Genomic DNA, 27,575 nt, shown 5'->3' with positions numbered 1-27,575 from the left:
CTGGTTTCCAGTTGCAGAGCATCAGATTCAGAGCTCTGCTTCTGGTTTACAAAACAATAAGTCAAACATCTCCCGTGTACCTTCACTCCTTCATCCAGACCTACACTCCCGCTCCACAGCTACGCTCCACCAGTGGAAGACGACTAGCGTTACCATGACAACGTGAGACTAAATCACCACCAGACTGGATAAAACAGTCTGTTAAGTGACTGGAGAATAGAATAGAATAGAATAGAATAGAATAGAATAGAATAGAATCAGTTCTCATCCTGCCTTCTTTCCATCGGACATCATCCTCTCCTTCCCCGTCTCCACATCTGGAGTCATGTCCGTCTCCTCATATTGATCAAGTTAAGCTCCACCTCCTTCTTTGACCTATCAGACATCATCATTGCTGCTGCACTTCCTGCAGTCCTTCTGATTGGTCCATGGCTTTAGAATGATGTCACACAGGTCATCTCATCAGCCAGCTCGTCCTCGTCCCGGCTTGTCCGGATCGGCTCCTCGTCGCTGTAGAAAGCGGGGTCGGCGGTGTTGTTGAGGAAGCCATGTCCTGCTGAGCCCAGCAGGTCGCTGGCGGCGGACTCCATCTCATCCACCGTCATGTGACACGCGTCTGCAATTTCTCGCTTAGCAAACGCCACAAACTTTGGATCCCGAGCATAAAGACCAAGTCCTTCAGAGATCAGAACCTGTAAGAGGACCAGAACAAAACCCGGATGTGAACGGGATGCTGGTCTCCATGGAAACCATCTTAGCAATCAGTGGTGAGTCATGTTTCCTCACCGCCTCCACCAGACTGTCAGCTGATCCTCGTTTCTCCGTAAACTGCGAGCCAAGCTGTGTAGGAACTCTGAGGGTGGTGTATGCCCGGTAAGGGGGCGGAGCTACAACACAGTCACATGAACATGTTAAGGACGCTTCAGACCCCCTCAAGACAGACTCCCCCACTCGGACATTGTCCCACCTGCTGTCTCGGCAGGATCTCCGTACCAGGCCGGTCTCGGCGCTGCACCTGTCACACTCACACCTGTTGGACAGAAGAAGGAGTTTCTTATACTTCCTGCAGACCTTTCACAGTAAAAGTGGGGCTGGATGAAAGACTTTGGAGGATTTTTGAAAGATGAAACATGAAAGATCTCACATTGACCCCTTTGTCATCCATCTGATCGCTGGTCCACTCTCCGGACCAGCAGGTGGCGTAACATGCTGTGACCATTTAAAAACTCTTCCTGGTCCTGGAGGATTTTAATTTGAAATATCTGTGGGAGTTTCCTCACCTCTTCCTGCTCCTCCCTTCTTCCCTTCCACCCCACCTACTCCTGCTCCTCCCCCCCAGGGTGGGCTGCCCTCCTCCTCCTCCACCAGGATGAGAGGAGCGTAGAGGAGACGACCACGGCGAGGACATGGGTTGGCCCAGGATGCCGAGGAGGTGGCCAAGGAGCGACCGGAGGAGCGGTGGGTGTCGTAGCTGTTGAACGGCTGTGTGTGCGGTGGAGACAGTGGGCGGGGGTGTTAGGTTTTCCTGAGGGGGTCCATATGTATGTGTGTGAGAGAAATATGTGTGTGGTGTACCTGGGCACGGCGTGGCGGCGACGTTGGGTGGTACGTTCCCGGGATGGGAAGGTCGTCACTGCTGCCCTGACGCCTCAGACACTGGATGTTGAAGGACGGCTTCCGACCTGACGGAGGACACAGGTTCACGAGTCTGATGATGTAACCAGCCAGCTGCAGTGTCAGAGCGCATCTCACCGGTAGGCGTAGCAGGAAGCAGGCGGCGTCGAGTCGTCCTCCTGCCCTCACTGTACCCGTTACCATAGCTACTGTTGCTATAGATGCCGTGGCCATTGTAGTGGTCTCTGTACAGAGAAGGCTCGTCAGGATAATGTCTGCCAACACACAATACGCTCAGTTACACGGAACGGCCACACCCCCAATCCCCTGGGGGAGACATACTAACAGACGGGTGAGTTAACAGACCCACCCGTCTGTTAGTATGTCTGTTAACCCACCCGTCTGTCAGTATGTCTGTTAACCCACCCGTCTGTCAGTATGTCTGTTAACACACCCGTCTGTCGGTATGTCTGTTAACCCACCCGTCTGTCGGTATGTCTGTTAACCCACCCGTCTGTCAGTATGTCTGTTAACCCACCCGTCTGTCAGTATGTCTGTTAACCCACCCGTCTGTCAGTATGTCTGTTAACCCACCCGTCTGTCGGTATGTCTGTTAACCCACCCGTCTGTCAGTATGTCTGTTAACCCACCCGTCTGTTAGTATGTCTGTTAACCCACCCGTCTGTCAGTATGTCTGTTAACCCACCCGTCTGTTAGTATGTCTGTTAACCCACCCGTCTGTCGGTATGTCTGTTAACCCACCCGTCTGTCGGTATGTCTGTTAACCCACCCGTCTGTTAGTATGTCTGTTAACCCACCCGTCTGTCAGTATGTCTGTTAACCCACCCGTCTGTCGGTATGTCTGTTAACCCACCCGTCTGTCGGTATGTCTGTTAACCCACCCGTCTGTCAGTATGTCTGTTAACCCACCCGTCTGTCAGTATGTCTGTTAACCCACTCGTCTGTCAGTATGTCTGTTAACCCACTCGTCTGTCAGTATGTCTGTTAACCCACCCGTCTGTCAGTATGTCTGTTAACCCACCCGTCTGTCAGTATGTCTGTTAACCCACCCGTCTGTCGGTATGTCTGTTAACCCACCCGTCTGTCGGTATGTCTGTTAACCCACCCGTCTGTCGGTATGTCTGTTAACCCACCCGTCTGTCAGTATGTCTGTTAACCCACCCGTCTGTCAGTATGTCTGTTAACACACCCGTCTGTCAGTATGTCTGTTAACCCACCCGTCTGTTAGTATGTCTGTTAACCCACCCGTCTGTCAGTATGTCTGTTAACACACCCGTCTGTTAGTATGTCTGTTAACCCACTCGTCTGTCAGTATGTCTGTTAACCCACCCGTCTGTCAGTATGTCTGTTAACCCACCCGTCTGTTAGTATGTCTGTTAACCCACCCGTCTGTCAGTATGTCTGTTAACCCACCCGTCTGTCGGTATGTCTGTTAACCCACCCGTCTGTCGGTATGTCTGTTAACCCACCCGTCTGTCAGTATGTCTGTTAACCCACCCGTCTGTCAGTATGTCTGTTAACACACCCGTCTGTCAGTATGTCTGTTAACCCACCCGTCTGTTAGTATGTCTGTTAACCCACCCGTCTGTCAGTATGTCTGTTAACACACCCGTCTGTTAGTATGTCTGTTAACACACCCGTCTGTTAGTATGTCTGTTAACACACCCGTCTGTCAGTATGTCTGTTAACCCACCCGTCTGTCAGTATGTCTGTTAACCCACCCGTCTGTTAGTATGTCTGTTACCACACCCGTCTGTCAGTATGTCTGTTAACCCACCCGTCTGTCAGTATGTCTGTTAACCCACCCGTCTGTCAGTATGTCTGTTAACCCACCCGTCTGTCAGTATGTCTGTTAACACACCCGTCTGTCAGTATGTCTGTTAACCCACCCGTCTGTTAGTATGTCTGTTAACACACCCGTCTGTTAGTATGTCTGTTAACACACCCGTCTGTTAGTATGTCTGTTAACCCACCCGTCTGTTAGTATGTCTGTTAACCCACCCGTCTGTTAGTATGTCTGTTAACACACCCGTCTGTCAGTATGTCTGTTAACCCACCCGTCTGTCAGTATGTCTGTTAACCCACCCGTCTGTCAGTATGTCTGTTAACCCACCCGTCTGTCAGTATGTCTGTTAACCCACCCGTCTGTCAGTATGTCTGTTAACCCACCCATCTGTTAGTATGTCTGTTAACACACCCGTCTGTTAGTATGTCTGTTAACACACCCGTCTGTCAGTATGTCTGTTAACCCACCCGTCTGTTAGTATGTCTGTTAACCCACCCGTCTGTCAGTATGTCTGTTAACCCACTCGTCTGTCAGTATGTCTGTTAACCCACCCGTCTGTCAGTATGTCTGTTAACCCACCCGTCTGTTAGTATGTCTGTTAACCCACCCGTCTGTTAGTATGTCTGTTAACACACCCGTCTGTTAGTATGTCTGTTAACCCACTCGTCTGTCAGTATGTCTTTTAACCCACCCGTCTGTCAGTATGTCTGTTAACCCACCCGTCTGTTAGTATGTCTGTTAACCCACCCGTCTGTCAGTATGTCTGTTAACCCACTCGTCTGTCAGTATGTCTGTTAACCCACCCGTCTGTCAGTATGTCTGTTAACCCACCCGTCTGTTAGTATGTCTGTTAACACACCCGTCTGTTAGTATGTCTGTTAACCCACCCGTCTGTCAGTATGTCTGTTAACCCACCCGTCTGTTAGTATGTCTGTTAACCCACCCGTCTGTCAGTATGTCTGTTAACCCACTCGTCTGTCAGTATGTCTGTTAACCCACCCGTCTGTTAGTATGTCTGTTAACCCACCCGTCTGTCAGTATGTCTGTTAACCCACCCGTCTGTCAGTATGTCTGTTAACCCACCCGTCTGTCAGTATGTCTGTTAACCCACCCGTCTGTTAGTATGTCTGTTAACCCACCCGTCTGTTAGTATACTTGTCTCAGCCTACCTGTCTCTGGAGGTGATGCTTTCATCATCTTCCTCCCTGCTGTAGTAACCCTGCTCTCCATATGTGTCCATGTCTCCGTTCCTCCAGGATCTGTCCCTTGAGTCCTTCCTGCAGACCAACAGAAGATTGTGACTGTGGAGGTTTGTCAACAGCAGCGCCTACTGGATGTCAGAGGAGCTGCATGACTCACCTTCCATGTTTGTAGTATGACGGCCTCTTCTGAGCATGCTCCAGCAGGCCGTTCCTTGCAGATGGGTGGCGCTGATGATGACTGACAGATGATCTAAAACTGTCTCCGCTGCGAACGTGTTCATCATGTTCGTTACCGTTTGCCATCTTGGTAAATGAGCCAACCCGATGGATTAGACCTCCGTTAGAGACGCTGTCAGCCAGCCCCCCACCTGGACCTGCAGGTAGAGAAACATCAGACCTGAACCTTTACTGGTCTGACCAGCATCATCCCTAATCCTGAACACTCTGAGACCATGTCTTTCAGTGGTTTCCAGGAACAGTTCGCCAGGATCCTTGAAAGACCTTCCAAAGTTCCTCATTGGATGTTTTGCTTTTTCTCTCGATCAGGGTTTCTCAAACTTTTTCAGTTCAAGGAACACGGCCCTTAGAACAGTACGCCAACATAAACAGTTCACAGTTTTACAGCAGACAATGCAGCTCGTCCGATCTTTCAGTCTGTACCAACTCGTCTTCTTTTGCCAGTTTAATGGGAAGAATGGTGCTGTCTTTTCTGTGCCATAGTGAAGCAATATCTGGCTCCAAATCTGAGAGTTTCAGTCTCATATCATAGTCCCCACTAATCTGGTTACACCGCTTTGTTTTCAGGCCAACAGCTGTTGAAAATCCGGCTTCATGGTAGTAGGTGGATGGAAACGGCATCAACAGTTTCAGAGCAGTGTCAGTGAGCTCTGATGCAATATCTACAAGGTTGTCTGCCTCTCTCGGTGAGAAGCTTTATTAAAAAGAGCCATTTATCCCTGAATGGGTATCTGATCTACTCAAAGCTTGCTTCCAGTTCTGGGAAATGTATTCCCAGCTGAGAGTGGAGATCTTGCAGATGTCGCTTGAAGGATGCAGCAGTGCCATCTTCCGCATTCTCTCCAGCAGTGAGGAGAAAATCAGCAAGTATCGGAAAGTTGTTGGCTTGTCCATGATCCAGATGGTCAAACCACAATTCCATCCTCAGGCGTGAGGCTTTTATTTTGTCTCTCGCAGGTCAGATGGGTGGGAAACTTTCCACATGACGACCAGCCAACTTCAGTGTGTAAAAGGAGTTTTGTGTGTTCGCTTCCCATTTCTTTCTTCACTTTGTTGTTGGATTTTTCATGTTTATGACGAGGTTCAGAACTTGGCGCTGACACTAACGAGGTAGCTAACATCAAACCCTCAACGTTAGCTGAGCTTCACAGATTTGCATCAAGTGGTTGCTCCTTTCCTGCTGTATCAGATGTTTTGGTTTAGTTTGCTTTAGAGCGGCCCTGTCCTAGATATAAGACATTTTTGGAGTCTGACCTCGGTTTCAAGCAGCTAATTCAAATAAACAGGTTGTTCAGTGACCCCTGGACAGACCATCGGACCCCACTTTGAGAAAGGCTGCTCTAGATGATCCCTCCCTGCTTCAGTCATGTTAAGGTCCAGGTTCTGGGGAGGATCTGTCCATCAGACCCACTGAGGTCAAGGTTCTGGAAAAGATCTGTCCCTTCATCAGACTGAGAGATGGTCTAGGTTCTGGGATCTCATTTAGCATAAGGCGGAACCTCAGGGGAGGATCCTTCCCTCCATCACACAGCCAAGTTTCCATGGAGACCATTTCTGATGAGGCTTCAGCCAACAGTACATGGATCATCTGAGGGTCCACATGGATCTCTCATGTCCTGGTTCACGGCTAAAACCCTGTTTTCTATCTGTTATTGTGAGAAACAGCCTCAAGATCCAGTTTTAACTGGTTATCTTAATAAATTGTCAGTTATTTGTTCCTTTGTCTACAGGTACATCTCAGAAAATTAGAATATTGTGAAAAAGTTCAACATTTTTCATCCCTCATTTCAGAATGTAAAACCCAGATCCTATATAGATTCATTACACATAGAGTAAAACATTTCAGACATTTATTTCTTGAAATGTTGATAATTGCAGCTTATAGATATGAAAACCCAAAATCTCTCAGAAAAGTAGAATATAGTGAAAAACTTTAATCTTAGAAAGTCATGGTGTCACACCCTGATCAACTAATTAACTCAAACTACCTGCAGATGTATCCTAAACCTTTAAATGGTCTCAGTCTGGGTCATGTGGAGACACAGTCATGGAGACGACTGCTGACCTGACAGACGTCCAGAAGACCATCGTTGACCCTCCACTAGGAGGGAAAGCCAGAAAGGTCGTTTCTAAAGAAGCTGCTTGTCCACAGAGAGCTGGATCCAAGCATGTTAATGGGAAGCTGAGTGGAAGGAAAAGCTGCACCAGCAGAAGGCAGAACCGCCTGGAGAGGATCGTCAGGAATCTGAGAGCTTCACAAGGAGTGGACTGAAGCTGGACTCATCAAGAGCCGCTCCGGATCCTAGACATGGACTACAGACGTCCCATTCCTCGTGTCGAGCCTCTCCTGGACCAGAGGCACCGACAGAACCGTCTCACCTGGGCTACGGAGGAACAGGACTGGATCTCAGATGGAAGCAGATTCTGTATTTCATGTGGAAACCAAGGTCCCAGAGTCTGGAGGAAGAGTGGAGAGGCCCAGAACCACGGTGTTACTGTGCTGGATCGGCCAACAGACCACCTGATCTGAACCCCGCAGAGGATCTGTGTTGTCAGGAGGAAGATGAGAGACACCAGACCCGACCATGTAGATGACCTGAAGGCTGCTATCTAAGCAACCTGGTCTTCCATTCCACCTGAGCAGCGCCACACGCTGGTGGCTTCCGTTGCCACGCCGCGTTCATGCAGGAGGACCAACCAGGTACTGAGGCATGGAGATGAACATACTGTTCAGAAACCTGACGTTTAAAATATCCTTTTTTGATTCTAGTTTTCTGAGATGTACCTGTACCTATAGCCGGGTTTCTGTAAAACTGAATGTATTCCTCCTGCGGCCAGTAAAAAAACATGAGTCCACACGACCTCTTTTTTCTAAACACGCCTCCAACGTGATCTGGTGGTGGAAAATAACCGTCCTTCATCTGGTCCTTTGCCTTCGGTCGGCTACGTGGAGCGGTACTGATGGCAGTGTTAAAACACACACAAACTGCCTGGACAACAGATAACACCAACATAGTTCTGAGGACGTCCATGCCGTTGGAAACAAAGGTCGCACATGCAATGTCATGCTATTTGCAAATCTTCACGTTGGTCACAGGTTTTTTAAAGAATTGTTTATGTTTGTATAAATCTGCGTTTTGTCTGGATGACAGGCCAAATTGGAGAAAAATATCTTGGTTTTGTGAGATACGTGTGATGTGTGGACGAGGCCTCAGAGAGGCTAAACAGAGAATGTGTGGCTGTAATGCTGCTGGTTACCAGTAGGGGTCAGTAAGGAGCCTCTTCGTTCTTTCTCTGCTCCAAACCCGCTCTCATTCTGCAGAAACACAAGATCTGGTTTCAACTGGTTCAAGCTTTCACGTAATATAAACTGTGATGTAAAACACAAAGGAGACCGTGTACGCAGCGTGATCCTCCTCATCCTCCATCATGCCTTCCTCCTCTTCCTCCAGGTCTTCATTCAGAGCCAGACGCATCTCAGGACCCAGATCCTGCAGAGTCTTCAGACCTGCTTTACAGAGCTGAAGACAGAAAGACCAGTTCCTGAAGGCATCTTCAGATTCACACCGATCCAGAACCAGGCGGGTCAGACAGAACCAGGCGGGTCAGACAGAACCAGGTGGGTCAGACAGAACAAACAGAACGAGGTGGGTCAGACAGAACCAGGCGGGTCAGACAGAACCAGGTGGGTCAGACAGAACAAACAGAACCAGGCGGGTCAGACAGAACCAGGTGGGTCAGACAGAACCAGGCGGGTCAGACAGAACCAGGCGGGTCAGACAGAACAAACAGAACCAGGCGGGTCAGACAGAACCAGGTGGGTCAGACAGAACAAACAGAACGAGGTGGGTCAGACAGAACCAGGCGGGTCAGACAGAACCAGGTGGGTCAGACAGAACAAACAGAACCAGGTGGGTCAGACAGAACCAGGTGGGTCAGACAGAACAAACAGAACCAGGCGGGTCAGACAGAACCAGGTGGGTCAGACAGAACCAGGTGGGTCAGACAGAACAAACAGAACCAGGCGGGTCAGACAGAACCAGGTGGGTCAGACAGAACAAACAGAACCAGGCGGGTCAGACAGAACCAGGTGGGTCAGACAGAACAAACAGAACCAGGTGGGTCAGACAGAACCGGGCGGGCCAGACAGAACCAGGTGGGTCAGACAGAACCAGGTGGGTCAGAAAGAACAAACAGAACCAGGTGGGTCAGACAGAACCAGGCGGGTCAGACAGAACCAGGCGGGTCAGACAGACCCAGGTGGGTCAGACGGAACCAGGTGGGTCAGACAGAACCAGGTGGGTCAGACAGAACAAACAGAACCAGGTGGGTCAGACAGAACCAGGCGGGTCAGACAGAACCAGGCGGGTCAGACAGAACAAACAGAACCAGGTGGGTCAGACAGAACCAGGCGGGTCAGACAGAACAAACAGAACCAGGCGGGTCAGACAGAACCAGGCGGGTCAGACAGAACCAGGCGGGTCAGACAGAACCAGGTGGGTCAGACAGAACAAACAGAACCAGGTGGGTCAGACAGAACCAGGTGGGTCAGACAGAACCGGGCGGGCCAGACAGAACCAGGTGGGTCAGACAGAACCAGGTGGGTCAGACAGAACAAACAGAACCAGGTGGGTCAGACAGAACCAGGCGGGTCAGACAGAACCAGGTGGGTCAGACAGAACAAACAGAACCAGGTGGGTCAGACAGAACCAGGTGGGTCAGACAGAACAAACAGAACCAGGTGGGTCAGACAGAACCAGGTGGGTCAGACAGAACAAACAGAACCAGGTGGGTCAGACAGAACCAGGCGGGTCAGACAGAACCAGGTGGGTCAGACAGAACAAACAGAACCAGGTGGGTCAGACAGAACCAGGTTGGTCAGACAGAACCAGGTGGGTCAGACAGAACCAGGTGGGTCAGACAGAACAAACAGAACCAGGTGGGTCAGACAGAACCAGGTGGGTCAGACAGAACAAACAGAACCAGGTGGGTCAGACAGAACCAGGCGGGTCAGACAGAACCAGGTGGGTCAGACAGAACAAACAGAACCAGGTGGGTCAGACAGAACCAGGCGGGTCAGACAGAACCAGGTGGGTCAGACAGAACAAACAGAACCAGGTGGGTCAGACAGAACCAGGTGGGTCAGACAGAACCAGGCGGGTCAGACAGAACAAACAGAACCAGGCGGGTCAGACAGAACCAGGCGGGTCAGACAGAACAAACAGAACCAGGCGGGTCAGACAGAACCAGGTGGGTCAGACAGAACCAGGCGGGTCAGACAGAACAAACAGAACCAGGTGGGTCAGACAGAACCAGGTGGGTCAGACAGAACAAACAGAACCAGGTGGGTCAGACAGAACCAGGCGGGTCAGACAGAACAAACAGAACCAGGTGGGTCAGACAGAACCAGGCGGGTCAGACAGAACCAGGTGGGTCAGACAGAACCAGGTGGGTCAGACAGAACAAACAGAACCAGGTGGGTCAGACAGAACCAGGTTGGTCAGACAGAACCAGGTGGGTCAGACAGAACAAACAGAACCAGGTGGGTCAGACAGAACCAGGCGGGTCAGACAGAACCAGGTGGGTCAGACAGAACAAACAGAACCAGGTGGGTCAGACAGAACCAGGCGGGTCAGACAGAACCAGGCGGGTCAGACAGAACAAACAGAACCAGGCGGGTCAGACAGAACCAGGTGGGTCAGACAGAACCAGGCGGGTCAGACAGAACCAGGTGGGTCAGACAGAACAAACAGAACCAGGTGGGTCAGACAGAACCAGGCGGGTCAGACAGAACAAACAGAACCAGGTGGGTCAGACAGAACCAGGCGGGTCAGACAGAACCAGGTGGGTCAGACAGAACCAGGCGGGTCAGACAGAACCATGTGGGTCAGACAGAACAAACAGAACCAGGTGGGTCAGACAGAACCAGGCGGGTCAGACAGAACCAGGTGGGTCAGACAGAACCAGGCGGGTCAGACAGAACAAACAGAACCAGGCGGGTCAGACAGAACCAGGTGGGTCAGACAGAACCAGGTGGGTCAGACAGAACAAACAGAACCAGGCGGGTCAGACAGAACCAGGCGGGTCAGACAGAACAAACAGAACCAGGCGGGTCAGACAGAACCAGGCGGGTCAGACAGAACCAGGTGGGTCAGACAGAACAAACAGAACCAGGTGGGTCAGACAGAACCAGGCGGGTCAGACAGAACCAGGCGGGTCAGACAGAACCAGGCGGGTCAGAAAGAACCAGGTGGGTCAGACAGAACCAGGTGGGTCAGACAGAACAAACAGAACCAGGTGGGTCAGACAGAACCAGGCGGGTCAGACAGAACCAGGCGGGTCAGACAGAACCAGGTGGGTCAGACAGAACAAACAGAACCAGGTGGGTCAGACAGAACCAGGCGGGTCAGACAGAACCAGGTGGGTCAGACAGAACAAACAGAACCAGGCGGGTCAGACAGAACCAGGTGGGTCAGACAGAACAAACAGAACCAGGTGGGTCAAACAGAACCGGGCGGGTCAGACAGACCCAGGTGGGTCAGACAGAACAAACAGAACCAGGTGGGTCAGACAGAACCAGGTGGGTCAGACAGAACAAACAGAACCAGGTGGGTCAGACAGAACCAGGCGGGTCAGACAGAACCAGGTGGGTCAGACAGAACAAACAGAACCAGGTGGGTCAGACAGAACCAGGCGGGTCAGACAGAACCAGGCGGGTCAGAAAGACCCAGGTGGGTCAGACAGAACAAACAGAACCAGGTGGGTCAGACAGAACCAGGCGGGTCAGACAGAACCAGGCGGGTCAGACAGAACCAGGTGGGTCAGACAGAACAAACAGATCCAGGTGGGTCAGACAGAACCAGGCGGGTCAGACAGAACCAGGTGGGTCAGACAGAACCAGGTGGGTCAGACAGAACAAACAGAACCAGGCGGGTCAGACAGAACCAGGTGGGTCAGACAGAACAAACAGAACCAGGCGGGTCAGACAGAACCAGGCGGGTCAGACAGACCCAGGTGGGTCAGACAGAACAAACAGAACCAGGTGGGTCAGACAGAACCAGGCGGGTCAGACAGAACCAGGTGGGTCAGACAGAACAAACAGAACCAGGTGGGTCAGACAGAACAAACAGAACCAGGCGGGTCAGACAGAACCAGGTGGGTCAGACAGAACCAGGTGGGTCAGACAGAACAAACAGAACCAGGTGGGTCAGACAGAACCAGGCGGGTCAGACAGAACCATGTGGGGCAGACAGAACAAACAGAACCAGGTGGGTCAGACAGAACCAGGTGGGTCAGACAGAACCAGGCGGGTCAGACAGAACAAACAGAACCAGGCGGGTCAGACAGAACCAGGCGGGTCAGACAGAACCAGGTGGGTCAGACAGAACCAGGCGGGTCAGACAGAACAAACAGAACCAGGCGGGTCAGACAGAACCAGGCGGGTCAGACAGAACAAACAGAACCAGGCGGGTCAGACAGAACCAGGTGGGTCAGACAAAACCAGGTGGGTCAGACAGAACAAACAGAACCAGGTGGGTCAGACAGAACCAGGCGGGTCAGACAGAACCAGGTGGGTCAGACAGAACCAGGTGGGTCAGACAGAACCAGGCGGGTCAGACAGAACCAGGTGGGTCAGACAGAACAAACAGAACCAGGCGGGTCAGACAGAACCAGGTGGGTCAGACAGAACAAACAGAACCAGGTGGGTCAGACAGAACCGGGCGGGTCAGACAGACCCAGGTGGGTCAGACAGAACAAACAGAACCAGGTGGGTCAGACAGAACCAGGCGGGTCAGACAGAACCAGGTGGGTCAGACAGAACCAGGCGGGTCAGACAGAACCAGGTGGGTCAGACAGAACAAACAGAACCAGGTGGGTCAGACAGAACCAGGCGGGTCAGACAGAACCAGGTGGGTCAGACAGAACAAACAGAACCAGGTGGGTCAGACAGAACCAGGCGGGTCAGACAGAACCGGGCGGGTCAGACAGACCCAGGTGGGTCAGACAGAACAAACAGAACCAGGTGGGTCAGACAGAACCAGGCGGGTCAGACAGAACCAGGTGGGTCAGACAGAACAAACAGAACCAGGCGGGTCAGACAGAACCAGGTGGGTCAGACAGAACCAGGTGGGTCAGACAGAACAAACAGAACCAGGCGGGTCAGACAGAACCAGGTGGGTCAGACAGAACCAGGTGGGTCAGACAGAACAAACAGAACCAGGTGGGTCAGACAGACCCAGGCGGGTCAGACAGAACCAGGTGGGTCAGACAGAACAAACAGAACCAGGTGGGTCAGACAGAACCAGGCGGGTCAGACAGAACCAGGTGGGTCAGACAGAACAAACAGAACCAGGTGGGTCAGACAGAACCAGGCGGGTCAGACAGAACCGGGCGGGTCAGACAGACCCAGGTGGGTCAGACAGAACAAACAGAACCAGGTGGGTCAGACAGAACCAGGCGGGTCAGACAGAACCAGGTGGGTCAGACAGAACAAACAGAACCAGGTGGGTCAGACAGAACCAGGCGGGTCAGACAGAACCAGGTGGGTCAGACAGAACAAACAGAACCAGGTGGGTCAGACAGAACCAGGCGGGTCAGACAGAACCAGGTGGGTCAGACAGAACCAGGCGGGTCAGACAGAACCAGGTTGGTCAGACAGAACAAACAGAACCAGGTGGGTCAGACAGAACCAGGCGGGTCAGACAGAACCAGGTGGGTCAGACAGAACAAACAGAACCAGGTGGGTCAGACAGAACCAGGCGGGTCAGACAGAACCAGGCGGGTCAGAAAGACCCAGGTGGGTCAGACAGAACCAGGTGGGTCAGACAGAACAAACAGAACCAGGTGGGTCAGACAGAACCGGGCGGGTCAGACAGACCCAGGTGGGTCAGACAGAACAAACAGAACCAGGTGGGTCAGACAGAACCAGGCGGGTCAGACAGAACCAGGTGGGTCAGACAGAACCGGGCGGGTCAGACAGAACCAGGTGGGTCAGACAGAACCAGGCGGGTTAGAAAGACCCAGGCGGGTCAGACAGAACCAGGTGGGTCAGACAGAACAAACAGAACCAGGTGGGTCAGACAGAACCAGGCGGGTCAGACAGAACCAGGTGGGTCAGACAGAACAAACAGAACCAGGTGGGTCAGACAGAACCAGGCGGGTCAGACAGAACAAACAGAACCAGGTGGGTCAGACAGAACCGGGCGGGTCAGACAGAACCGGGCGGGTCAGACAGAACCAGGCGGGTTAGAAAGACCCAGGCGGGTCAGACAGAACCGGGCGGGTCAGACAGAACCAGGCGGGTCAGACAGAACCGGGCGGGTCAGACAGAACCAGGCGGGTTAGAAAGACCCAGGCGGGTCAGACAGAACCGGGCGGGTCAGACAGAACCGGGCGGGTCAGACAGAACCAGGCGGGTCAGACAGAACCGGGCGGGTCAGACAGAACCGGGCGGGTCAGACAGAACCAGGCGGGTCAGACAGAACCAGGCGGGTCTACCTGGACGGCAGACGGGTTGGTGGTGTCGGACTCCCCGGTCAGGTCTCCCTTCTCCTTCCGCTTCCTGAACTTCCGGAAGTAATCCTGGATCAGGAATGTTGCGTAAAACTTTCCAACTGTGACTTCCTCCTCTGCAGGAAGAGAGATGAGGATTTAGTCTGCGCCGACCGGAACCAGGACCAGGACCAGAACTGGAACCAGGACCTGAATCCGAAGCAAGATCAGGACCAGAACCAAACCTAATACCCACACCAGAACCAGAACTAAAACCAGCTGTAGGATTGGTACCTTCATGTGGTGGTATGACTTCATCCAGCAGCTTGGGCTTCATTCTCTTCCAGATCTTCTTGATGATCACCCTCAGCTCCTCGTTCTCCTGGTCAGGGTTACCTGGTGACATCATGCAGGTGAGACCACATTCATCTCGCAGGAACCTCGGTGAAATGCTGCGATGTCCACCATTCCCACACACCTGGTATTTACTCTCCTTCCCCTGGAGGACAAAAGTGTCCCCCAAAAACCACAATAAAACCATTACAGATTATGAGATTTTCTACTGGAAGTGTCCCAGCCTCCCAGACTGGGAGTGTCCCAGCCTCCCAGACTGGAAGTGTCCCAGCCTCCCAGACTGGAAGTGTCCCAGCCTCCCAGACTGGAAGTGTCCCAGCCTCCCAGTCTGGGAGTGTCCCAGCCTCCCAGTCTGGGAGTGTCCCAGCCTCCCAGTCTGGAAGTGTCCCAGCCTCCCAGTCTGGAAGTGTCCCAGCCTCCCAGTCTGGGAGTGTCCCAGCCTCCCAGTCTGGAAGTGTCCCAGCCTCCCAGTCTGGAAGTGTCCCAGCCTCCCAGTCTGGAAGTGTCCCAGCCTCCCAGACTGGGAGTGTCCCAGCCTCCCAGTCTGGGAGTGTCCCAGCCTCCCAGTCTGGAAGTGTCCCAGCCTCCCAGTCTGGAAGTGTCCCAGCCTCCCAGTCTGGAAGTGTCCCAGCCTCCCAGTCTGGAAGTGTCCCAGCCTCCCAGTCTGGGAGTGTCCCAGCCTCCCAGACTGGGAGTGTCCCAGCCTCCCAGTCTGGGAGTGTCCCAGCCTCCCAGTCTGGAAGTGTCCCAGCCTCCCAGTCTGGAAGTGTCCCAGCCTCCCAGACTGGAAGTGTCCCAGCCTCCCAGACTGGAAGTGTCCCAGCCTCCCAGTCTGGAAGTGTCCCAGCCTCCCAGACTGGAAGTGTCCCAGCCTCCCAGTCTGGAAGTGTCCCAGCCTCCCAGTCTGGAAGTGTCCCAGCCTCCCAGACTGGAAGTGTCCCAGCCTCCCAGTCTGGAAGTGTCCCAGCCTCCCAGACTGGAAGTGTCCCAGCCTCCCAGTCTGGAAGTGTCCCAGCCTCCCAGTCTGGAAGTGTCCCAGCCTCCCAGACTGGGAGTGTCCCAGCCTCCCAGTCTGGGAGTGTCCCAGCCTCCCAGTCTGGAAGTGTCCCAGCCTCCCAGACTGGGAGTGTCCCAGCCTCCCAGTCTGGAAGTGTCCCAGCCTCCCAGTCTGGAAGTGTCCCAGCCTCCCAGACTGGGAGTGTCCCAGCCTCCCAGTCTGGGAGTGTCCCAGCCTCCCAGTCTGGAAGTGTCCCAGCCTCCCAGACTGGAAGTGTCCCAGCCTCCCAGTCTGGGAGTGTCCCAGCCTCCCAGACTGGGAGTGTCCCAGCCTCCCAGTCTGGAAGTGTCCCAGCCTCCCAGTCTGGGAGTGTCCCAGCCTCCCAGTCTGGGAGTGTCCCAGCCTCCCAGTCTGGGAGTGTCCCAGCCTCCCAGTCTGGGACCAGCGGGTTTAGAGGAAGATGGATTAATTGCAGTTTACAGTTTAAGCCACTAGATGTCTCCAGAATTGAACACCGTACCTGTAACTGTATGAAAAAGTCCTTGTGAGTTTTACTGACTCTGTGTCCCATCACATGTTAAATGGTGTGTGGGCGACCAATCAGAGCAGACTTGGATTCCTGCAGACCAATCACGTACCTTCAGTCTTGATCTTGAGTGCAGTACGAACCAGGGCGAACAGGGTGGCGTTGAAGGTGACCATCCCATCAGCGTTCAGAGGCATGTTCATGGCTACCAGACGCTAAGGAACAGGGTGAGGAGGAAGAGTGAGGCAGGTGCTAGCAGTGACTTTCTGTACTGACAGGTGGACTCATACCTTACAGGCCACTCTGTGTGGACACAGCTTCCCAAATCCCAGAGGAGGCTGGATCCTCCGGAGCAGAGCCACCACGTCCAGGTGTTTGATCCGACCTCTGAAAACACAAAGGTTTCAGTTAGGCTCTGCCCACTTTCATCCAGGAAATCATGCCAGCTTAGTCCTCCAATCAGAGAGAGCCATTTGGGACAAGGGGCTGAGATCCAGACTAGACCAGGATTCAGTTCCAGATAGTTCAGACCAGGATTCAGATCTTGTCTTTAAACCTTAAGGAGCAGATCTACCAAGAGCCCAGTGTGGAAGCAGTAATCTGTGTGTGCGTCGAGAACTGAACCACAGTTTGCGGGTGATTTACACACTTTTTTACACACAGACTCACGCTCCCAATTGCAGATACACTTCCCATTGACTCACCGCTGTCTTTGGACCCCTACCTGGTGACCCCCTTCCAGGTAACGGTGGACTGGCTGTCTGCACCTGGTGTGCTGGGAGACCCTCTCCTCCCAACCCCCACCTAATGTATTCCTCATGTTGTGACTGAATACGTGCTTATCATTGCATGCATCACAAAGTGTTTTGATGATGTTACTCAAAGCAAAACCATCATCATCCGCGGTAACCAGAAACCATGGCTGACAGGAAGGTCTGTAAGCTCCCAAAGGTCCGGGATGCAGCCTGCAGGAATGGAGACACTGCAGTGTGAGCAACGGCCAGAGCCAATGTGTCCCATGGAATCAGGGAATAAAACAACAACACAGCAAGAAAATATCTGGTCATTTCACCAACACCAAAGATGTACAGAGTCGGTGGAGGGGCATCCAAACCCTCATTGATTATAAATCCCTTCCATAAACCTGCGAGAGTAGCATCACACTGCTAAACAGCCTCAATGACTTCTTTGGTCGCTCTGAGACACTTGGCAACACACCAGCATAAAAGACATCAACTTCTCTGGATGAGCAGTCTGTGTGTCTCTCTCCAGTCAGTGTGAAGAAGACCCTCTCCAGGATCACTCCACGCAAGGCAGCTGGACCGGACAACATACCTTAAAGGACCGTGCCAATGAGCTCTATGATGTCCTAACAGACATCTTCAACATCTCTCTGAGCCAAGCAGTTGTTTCCAAGTGTTTCAAGGCCATCACAATTATACCGGTTCCCAAGAATTCCTACCCATCTAACTACAATGACTACCGGCCCGTAGCGCTAACATCCCCCATGATGAACTGCTTCGATTGGCTGGTTCTGCAGTTGATCCATCCTCCGCCCTTCCCATGACCCATTTCAGTTTGCATACAGGACCAACTGGTTCACTGAGGATGCCATCTCAGCTGCTCTGAAAATCCTTTCCATAAACCTGGAATATTTTAGTTTGGCATTTAACACTGTTATCCCACAGCAGCTAACACACTAAATGAGACAAGTGAGACTCAAGACCTCTCTGTGTAACTGGTTGCTAGACTTCGTATCGAAGAGGCCACAAAACGTACGGGCTGGTGGCAATACCTCCATGATCATCATGCTGAGCACAGGAGCCCCACAAGGGTGTGTGCTCAGCCCACTGCTCCTCACCCTGCTGACTCACGACTGTGTGCGACTACAACACCAACCACATCGTCGAGTTTGTGGATGACACGACAGTGGTGGGCCTCATCACCAACAACAATGAGGAGTGAGGTGAGCCTTCTGGTCCAGTGGTGCAAAGATGACAATCTCTTTCTCAGTATGGACAAGACCAAAGAGATTGTTGTTGACGTTAGGAGAAATCCTCCACAGCACCCCCCCACTGGCCATCAACGGTGCTGCAGTGGAGAGGGCCTCGGCTGCACCTGGAGAATGAGGAGGGGCTGGATATTAGGCAGGGTTGGACGTCCAACATTTTGATTGGAGCTGTCTTACTCGCCCTCAACATTTTGATTTACCCTAACTATAACCCTAACCGCGCCCATTGACATCCAACCACGCCCACTGGACGTCCAACCCCGCCCAATATCCAGCCCTGCCCCATTCTCCAGGCTGCAGCCGGGGGTTATTGAGTTTCTGGTGGTGCACATCTCTGAGGACCTCTCCTGGACAACAACTACAGCGCAGCTTGCCAAGAAAGCTCAGAAATGCCTCTACTTTCTCCACAAACTGAGGAGGGCACAGGTCCCACCTGCCATCATGTGCTCGTTCTACCGGGGCACCACTGAGAGCGTCCTTACTGGCGCCATCACTATGTGGTATGGAAGAGGCACTGCAACGCATAGTCAATGCAGCCAGCCAGCTTATCAGAACCCCTTTGCTCTCTCTTATGGACATCTACCACACTCACCTCATCCGAAGAGCCACCAGCATCGCTGCTGATGACTCCCACCCCTCATATGCCTAGTTCAGCCTCTTGCCTTCAGGGAGAAGATTCCAAAGCCTCCCCGCCTGCTCTACATGGCTATCAAACAGCTTCATCTAGCAGGCGCTCAAGATGCTGAACCCAATCCACTACCTCCACCCTGGGACCCCCAGCCCTGTACCCTAACCCTGCTAAAGCCTTACCTCCAACTAGTCCCCGCCACATCCACCCTGATCTGCTGCCCCAACACTGGACTACAGCAACAGCCTTGCACATAAGACTTTTGCTTTTATTTTTTAATTTTCTTATCTTACTCTATGTTATTTATTGTATTTTTACTCCTACCTTATCAAGCACCAAGGGCAGAGAGAGCATCAGTATTTTGGTTCATTTGAATGTACACTTACATAAAAGTATTTTGCATCAGTTGAATCTTTGGATCTTTTCTGTACTACGGGGGTTTTTTGTTGAAACTTCCTTTTTGTCCTCTACCACATGTTTACCTCATGTTTTCCTTTCTAATCTGCAAGAAAGATGCGCCGCTGAGTGGCTGCTGCCTCAGTCCTCTGATCCTGTTCATGTATATGTATGTTTTTGTCTTATCTTGGATGGGTTGTACTGGAAGAGAATTTCTCCTCTGTGAGATGAATCAAGTTCATTCATTCATTCATTCATTCATTACTAAGAGTGATATGTAAATGGAGTCAAGTGCAAACATGTTGCAGACCATTTAATGGGTTTTGCAACATGGCGAGTTTGGAGGGAAAACATGACCTACATGAGAGAAATCTGACATGAATAAACGCTGTGTGAAGAAAATTGAAGAAAAAGTTAATGCTGTCGGTAAAATGATGCGAACAGGCAATGATGTCACATTTTGGATGTGCAGATATGAGGGACTCCTCTCCTCTATTCTGAGTTCCTCCAACTGCTCCAAAATGCTAGAAACACCATATGTTCTGATACAACGCTCAGTGCAGCAGTTAGTAAATCAGTTTGCGTGTGCAGTGAGTTTGCACACGTTTTAGTACACACAACCCTACAACCCTTTAGTAGATCTGGTGTAGGTACCAGGTCTGCATTTACATAGAATCGTTACTGATCCAACGGGACTTACCGCAGCGTAACCATCACCTCTAAAACCCCTGAGAGCAGAAAGGCAGCCATTCGGAAGGTATTGAAGTTTTACACAATTACAAATAACAGTGTGACAGCCAGGATCTTATTGCACTCTTATGCAGCACAAGATAGTTTGACGTCATCGGCAGGCGCAGCCCGAGCGGATCTGGTAGCTACACCTAAACCTGGCAAAAGCACCTGACATGCTAGGCTAAGCTAACAGTGCAACTGGACCACTACGGGAAACCAGTCTAAACTCCTGACAAACATACTTGGCCTCTGGATCGTACTCAGACCAGATCCGCTTGAACTCATCCAGATGGTGCGGGCCCAGAATAGACCAATCACGTGTCAGGTAGTCGAAGTTGTCCATGATGACTGCCACGAACAGGTTGATGATCTAAAGGAGGGAACACCAGGATCAGGTCTGACGACGACTTTTGTGTGCACATGCTCATGTGTGTGCACGTGTGTGCATTCTGACCAGGAAAGCACACAGCATGAAGAAGCTGATGAAGTAAACGATGGCGAAGTTGCTGCCGCAGGTAAACTCCTCTCCTGGTTCGTAGTCCGACTCCGGGTCGCAGCGTTTACCTGGAAGACTGGCCAACATGATTTCCTGCCATGCCTCACCCGTGGCACACCTACACACACACACACACACACACACATATACGCGCACATGCATGTATGATAACCACAGCCGACAGAAGGAGGGGAAGAGTGAAGATGTGTGCAGGAGGACGAGGACTTTACCTGAAGAGGAGGAGGACCGCCTGAGGAAAAGTCTGGAAGTTGTTGTTTCTGTTGATCTGGGTGTAGTCCTGCATCGCGATCTTCCCAAACGTCTGACGGGGAAACCAAAAAAAAAAAAATCAAACTTATGAAAAATAAATCCAGGAAAATAAAATGAAAATAGTCTGAAAGATAAAACAACTGCTGCATCATGAATGATCAACAAAAAGGGTCCGAAACAGGAGCCCTGATGGTGTCCATCCCCTAAGTTGGCTGCGTGGCTCTCCAGGTGCATTGTGGGTAACATCAGGGCTGTCAGAAAACATCTTTCCATCACAGATATAAGCAGAATGAAACCTGATTCATGTTGCGAACATTTGCACAACCTGTAAAACCAGATTTTGTATGTGGTCAGTGAACTCACCTGCATGCCGATGACGGCGTAGATGAAGAAAATCATGGCGATGAGCAGCGCAACATACGGCAGTGCCTGCAGACAGAGGAGCAGCTGAGCAGCTGAATTCTGATTTAAATAGACGTTAAAAAGACCGTAATATTCTGGCAGCTGAGACGCTGGAAAATACTGTAATACAATATTTTAATATAATTCATAATAAGTCATTTATATCTTTAAAAACCAAAATGAAAGATCTGAATTAACTGTAAAGTGTTTGATGAAAATCGTTGGTGAGTATAAAAACCAGTCAAACTTTTACAACTGAACTTGTAACCAGGCAGAGTACTCAGGAACACGGATTTCTGACTATCTGACTCAGCAAAATCCTGCGGAGCTCATGCTACAACAGCAATGGAGAACGCCCCAACTCCCAAAAGCAGAGGAGAAGTCGGGATGCTGAGCCGGACCAGTGCCTGTGGCCAACGCCCAGTCTCGGGAAAACAAGCTGGAAGACCTGAGGTGAGGATGAAGTTCCAGTAGGGACTGCCTAACCGAGACATGGCTGACCCCAACGATCCTGGACCACCTCATCTAACCCAGGAGTTCTCGGTTTACTGCACGGGCAGAACGGAGGAATCCGGAAAACCGAGGAAAGACAGTGTGCATCTGTTGCTCATGCTAACGACTGGTTGTTTCCTTCTTCCATCTCTGCTCGCCGAACCAGATGGGTTTACTGGACTCATGCTGAGAGCCTGTGCTGACCAGCAGGCTCCAGTGGTTCCAACATCTCTAAACTCTGACCACCACTCTGGTCCAGATCCAAAGTTCAGTGCTGAAAGTCTGCTGAGAGTCCATCAACACTCTGAGGTTCCAGAACTGGTGGCCAAGTCTCCAGGTTCCAAACCTGGTCGGTAGTTTTGGGAGCTCAAGTCTCCAGGCTCCAGATGTGAGCACGGCTCATCGACCCCTATGATGACAACGACCATGGGAATAAATGCTCCCTTACCCGGACCTGGAGGTGGGGTACGAGAGCGAGCGTGGAGCCCGTGGAGCCCGGTCGGGCTCAGGCCGAAAGGGTTACATGGGCCCCACCTCCCGTGGGCTCACCATCTGCGGGAGGAGCCGTAGGGGTCGGGTGCAGTGTGAGCTGGGGGCGGGGACCCTGGCGGTCCGATCCCCGGCTGCAGAAGCTGGCTAGAGGGACGTGGAACGTCACCTCTCTGGTGGGGAAGGAGCCTGAGCTGGTGCGCAAGGTTGAGCGGTTCCGGCTAGATATAGTTGGACTCACCTCGACGCATGGCTTGGGCTCTGGAACCAGTACCCTCGAGAGGGGCTGGACCTTCTTCCACTCTGGAGTTGCTCATGGTGGGAGGCGCCGAGCAGGTGTGGGCATTCTCATCAGCCCCCAGCTTGGTGCCTGCACGTTGGGGTTTACCCCGGTGGATGAAAGGGTAGTTTCCCTCCGCCTCCGGGTGGGGGGACGGGTCCTGACTGTTGTCTGTGCTTATGCACCGAACAGCAGTTCAGAGTACCCACCCTTTCTGGAGTCCTTGGAGGGAGTGCTGGAGGGTGCTCCTTCTGGGGACTCCATTGTTCTGCTGGAGGACTTCAATGCTCACGTGGGAAATGACAGTGAGACCTGGGGGGGAGTGATTGGGAGGCATGGTCCCCCCCCTCTGAACCCAAATGGTGTTTTGTTATTGGACTTCTGTGCTCGTCATGGATTGTCCATAACGAACACCATGTTCCAGCATAAGAGTGTCCATATGTACACCTGGCATCAGGATTCCCTGGGCCGCAGTTCTATGATGGATTTTGTAGTCGTATCGTCGGACCTGCGGCCACATGCCTTGGATACTCGGGTGAAGAGGGGGGCGGAGCTTCAACTGATCACCACCTGGTGGTGAGTTGGCTCAGATGGTGGGGGAGGAAGCCGGTCAGATCTGGCAGGCCCAAACGTGTTGTGAGGGTCTGCTGGGAACGTCTGGCTGAGTCCCCCGTCAGAGCGAGCTTCAACTCCCACCTTCAGCAGAGCTTCAACCATGTCCCGGGTGAGGCGGGGGACATTGAGTCTGAATGGACTGTGTTCCGTGCCTCTATTGTTGAGGCGGACAGCCGGAGCTGTGGCTGTAAGGTCGTTGGTGCCTGTCGTGGCGGTAATCCCAGGACTTGTTGGTGGACACCAGCAGTGAGGGATGCCGTCAAGCTGAAGAAGGAGTCCTATTGGGTCTTCTTGGCCTGTGGGACTCTGGAGGCAGCTGATGGGTACCGACAGGCTAAGCTGCATGCGGCTTCGGCCGTTGCCGAGGCAAAAACTTGGGCATGGGAGGAGTTCGGCGAGGCCATGGAGAAAGACTTCCGGACGGCTTCGACGCGATTCTGGTCCACCGTTCAGCGACTCAGGAGGGGGAAGCAGTGCTCCATCAACACTGTGTACAGTGGAGGTGGGGAGCTGCTGACCTCAACTCGGGACGTTGTGGGTCGGTGGAAGGAATACTTCGAAGACCTCCTCAATCCTACCAATACATCTTCCGATGAGGAAGCAGAGCTGGTGGACTCAGGGGTGGACTCTCCTATCTCTGGGGCTGAAGTCGCTGAGGTGGTCAAAAAGCTCCTTGGCGGCAAGGCCCCGGGGGTGGATGAGATCCGCCCGGAGTTCCTTAAAGTGGAAATGAAACAGTCAAACAAACTAACATTATTTACTGGACTCAGTCATCATCTTATCAATAATAATATTTCAAATGTGACAAATATTAACATTTACAAGAAAACCGAAGTTTAGTTTTATCTTTTGTAGCAAGAGCGCCGTCATCTTGCCGTACCGTAAATGCTGACGTCACGGGGTTCGTTGGTTCTTTGGCTGCGAGCTGAATGAATCCATTCTACCTAAAGCAGTAACACGATTATTAAGAGTGGTACAATGGAGGACCAAACTGAAAGACTGGGTGAATATAATAATCCCATTGACTACGCTTTCGAGCCTATACGCTGGGTGAGTTGCACAGTGATGAGGAGGGAGGAGAAAGATGAGGAGCCAGTGCTTCTCTATGGGGCGGAGCGGGTCGGTACGACCACCTGGTGTAGGTGTGGCTGCTGTTCTGCGATGCCCACAATAGTGGAGTCGATCTGCTGCCAAGAGGCTGACTTAGACCATGTCTTGCGTGGTAAATCGTGCATAACTGAAGTCCGCACGTTTGATCTACTGTGCCGGGAAGTGGCGGTGTTGGAGGTGGCCATGCTGTCCCTGAAGGATGTCTGAGCGGAGACACTGGAGCGTCCGGTTAACAGCAGCTAACTGTTAGAAAAGCTAGCTAATGTTAGTAATCACTGCTGGTTTAATCTCAATAATAAACAATATTTCCTTTTGCAATTAGCTAATAAAACATCTAGATTTATTTTGCTCCCGGCTAACGCTGCTAGCTAATGACAAGCTAAATATTAGCGTTAGCTAACAATAACATTAGGAGCTCGTCTTATGTGTGAAGTTGTTTAATGCTGTAAAAACATTTTTAGTGTATAAAAACTGTACTTTTGTAATTACAATAAAGTTTAAAGATTAAAAAACCCTTTAAGTTAAATTTATATTCGCTTGTTAAACAAATCCAAACAAGACTCGGGGCCAATCAGAGGCTTCTTCCTCTTCAGTGCTGCCAACCAGCGCAGAACCACAGTACTTCTTTTTAGCGAAAGTTTGTAAAAATGAGCTGTTTTGCCTTCAGCCCGAACTCCGTAAAACTCATTTTTACACTCGGGAGCAACACAGTAGTGCCCCGCCTTCTGCCTCCTCTTCTCTTTTGGTTCGCAAGTCTTCATTGTTTATTCTGTTGTCTCTATTAATTTGATGCGCACAACGGGACCCTTTTCAGGACCGCCAAACCAACCAACCCCGTGACGTCACCATTGACGGTACTGCAAGATGGCGGCGCTCTTGCAACAAAAGATAAAACTAAACTAAACTTTTCTTGTATATGTTAATATTTGTCACATTTGGAATATTATTATTGATAAGATGATGACTGGGTCCAGTAAATAATGTTAGTTTGCTTGACTGTTTCATTTCCACTTTAAGGCTCTGGATGCTGTGGGGCTGTCCTGGCTGACACGCCTCTGCAGCATCGTGTGGACATCGGGGACAGTACCGCTGGATTGGCAGACTGGGGTGGTGGTCCCCCTTTTTAAGAAGGGGGACCGGAGGGTGTGTTCCAATTACAGGGGAATCACACTCCTCAGCCTCCCTAGTAAGGTCTATTCAGGGGTCCTGGATAGGAATAGGATATAAGTTCATAACTTATATGGACAGAATTTCTAGGCACAGCCGAGGTGTTGAGGGGATCCGGCTTGGTGGCCTCAGGATTGGGTCTCTGCTTTTTGCAGATGACGTGGTCCTGTTGGCTTCATCTGGTCGTGATCTCCAGCTCTCACTTGAGCGATTCGCTGCCGAGTGTGAAGCGGCTGGGATGAGAATCAGCACCTCCAAATGGTCCTCAGCCGGAATAGGGTGGATTGCCCTCTCCGGGTCGGGAGTCAGGTCCTGCCTCAAGTGGAGGAGTTTAAATATCTCGGGGTCTTGTTCACGAGTGAGGAAAGGATGGAGCGCAAGATGGACAGACGGATCGGTGCGGCGTCTGCAGTAATGCGGACTCTGCGCCGGTCTGTCGTGGTGAAGAAGGAGCTGAGCCAGAAGGAGAAGCTCTCGATTTACCAGTCGATCTACGTTCCTACCCTCACCTATGGTCATGAGCTGTGGGTCGTGACCGAAAGAACGAGATCTCGTATACAGGCGGCTGAAATGAGTTTCCTCCGCAGGGTGGCCGGGCTCTCCCTTAGAGATAGGGTGAGGAGCTCGGTCATTCAGGAGGAGATCAGAGTAGAGCCGCTGTTCCTCCGCATCGAGAGGAACCAGTTGAGGTGGCTCGGGCATCTGGTCAGGATGCCTCCTGGACCTCCCTGGTGAGGTGTTCCAGGCACGTCCCTCTGGGAGGAGACCCCGGGGAAGACCCAGGACACGCTGGAGGGATTATATCTCTCGGCTGGCCTGGGAACGCCTCGGGATCCCCCCCGCAGAGTTGGCAAATGTGGCTGGGGAGAGGGAAGTCTGGGCTTCCCTGCTTAGGCTGCTGCCCCCGCGACCCGACCCCGGATAAGCGGCAGAAGATGAAGATGAAGATGAAGAGTCTCCAGGTTCCAGACCTAGTCGGTAGCTTAAGAAGCCAGAGTCTCCAGGTGTTTACCAACGATGATCCTCTTCTCTTTGCTACCAAACAGAATACTTCCAGTTTGTTCTTTAATTTATTGCATCCAGGTGTTTATTTGCTCCAAACACAGTAATTCCGTTGGACGGCAGTCATCTGGTGACAAAGACACATAAAGCTGCGTGTTGTCAGCATAACTGTAATTATTGATGTGAAAGTTCTGTATTATTTGACCCAAAGGGAGCAGATCCAAGTTGACCAGAAGAGGTCCAAGGACTGAGCCCTGAGGTACTCCACAGGTCATGGCCACTCGCTCATGTTCATAACTGCCTGTTGTAACAAACTAACTCCGGCCCTCACAACAGGATATGATCCAGTTAAGGGCCACTAAAGAATGTCAAACCCAGTTTTCCAGCCTGTGCAACAGAATCCTGTGATCATCAGTATCAAATGCAGCACTGAGATCCAGCAGAACTAAAACTGATTCTGGACCAGAATCCGTATCTAACTGGATGTCATTTAAGACTTTGACCAGAGCTGTTTCAGGTCTGTGATGGGGTTGAAAGACGGTCTGGAATTTATCAAGATTTCTACTTTCATTTAAGAAATCATGAAGCTGATTGAACACAACTTTCTCAATTATCTTGGATATAAAAATGGTTAGAGATAGGTCTATAACTGGTTAGAAACAGGTCTGTAACTGTTTTTTTTATTCTATTCTACAGTCATTTAGACGCTTTTATCCAAAGCGACTTACATATTAGTGAGAACAACACAAACATGAAATCAAACAGTAGAGGACATCATAGGAAGGTTCTGGTGGACTGTCCAGTGGATGCAGGTCCTTCCATGAAGTGCTACAGACTTTTTTTGTTTTTTTTTCTCCCTTCCCATCCCATAATATCCCCCATGTTAAAATACAAAGAAATAATACCATAATGTTTGTTGCAAAGAACCGGGCTCAGTTATCTCATGTGATCTGGACACTTGAAGGATCTGAAGGATCTTCCTGTGAGGTAGGACGTGGACCACGAGAGTGGAGAGTGGACTGACCGGTGGATCTGGTCCAGCGGGATCAGGACTGGCCAGTGGATCTGGTCCAGCGGGATCAGGACTGACCAGTGAAATCTGGTCCAGCGGGATCAGGACTGACCAGTGGATCTGGTCCAGCAGGACCAGGACTGACCAGTGGATCTGGTGTTAGGGAACCAGTAGCAGACAGGAGACCAGTTCCAGAGGAGTGAAGCCAGACTGATGTGGATCTAACTGGTTTCTATCATGGAGG

The 27,575-nt window shown here is 51.6% G+C and overlaps 1 protein-coding gene across 1 annotated transcript in view; it reads right to left on the bottom strand.

The window, feature by feature from the left end:
• Positions 1-434: 434 nt before the first annotated feature.
• cacna1fb (calcium channel, voltage-dependent, L type, alpha 1F subunit) overlaps positions 435-27,575 on the bottom strand; it is a gene marked incomplete at its 3' end in the record, with an annotated part of 86,660 nt that continues 59,519 nt past the window's right edge. The window contains exons 33-50 of the mRNA XM_079238857.1: positions 21,126-21,191; positions 20,723-20,814; positions 20,451-20,610; positions 20,239-20,366; positions 16,520-16,616; positions 16,342-16,444; positions 14,647-14,748; positions 14,359-14,489; positions 8,256-8,381; positions 8,119-8,176; positions 4,781-4,997; positions 4,591-4,698; positions 1,753-1,889; positions 1,576-1,682; positions 1,281-1,482; positions 968-1,030; positions 787-887; positions 435-692 (exon numbers count right to left, since the gene is read on the bottom strand). Of these exons, the coding sequence (XP_079094983.1) occupies positions 435-692; positions 787-887; positions 968-1,030; positions 1,281-1,482; positions 1,576-1,682; positions 1,753-1,889; positions 4,591-4,698; positions 4,781-4,997; positions 8,119-8,176; positions 8,256-8,381; positions 14,359-14,489; positions 14,647-14,748; positions 16,342-16,444; positions 16,520-16,616; positions 20,239-20,366; positions 20,451-20,610; positions 20,723-20,814; positions 21,126-21,191 (2,256 nt within the window). The remainder of the gene's footprint in view (positions 693-786; positions 888-967; positions 1,031-1,280; positions 1,483-1,575; positions 1,683-1,752; positions 1,890-4,590; positions 4,699-4,780; positions 4,998-8,118; positions 8,177-8,255; positions 8,382-14,358; positions 14,490-14,646; positions 14,749-16,341; positions 16,445-16,519; positions 16,617-20,238; positions 20,367-20,450; positions 20,611-20,722; positions 20,815-21,125; positions 21,192-27,575) is intronic.

This window comes from Telmatherina bonti, assembly GCF_933228915.1.
Source record: "Telmatherina bonti genome assembly, chromosome: 4".
Lineage (NCBI taxonomy): Eukaryota > Metazoa > Chordata > Actinopteri > Atheriniformes > Telmatherinidae > Telmatherina > Telmatherina bonti.
The sequence above is the reverse complement of the archived record's forward strand: the minus strand, read 5'-3'. Positions and strand labels throughout refer to the sequence as shown.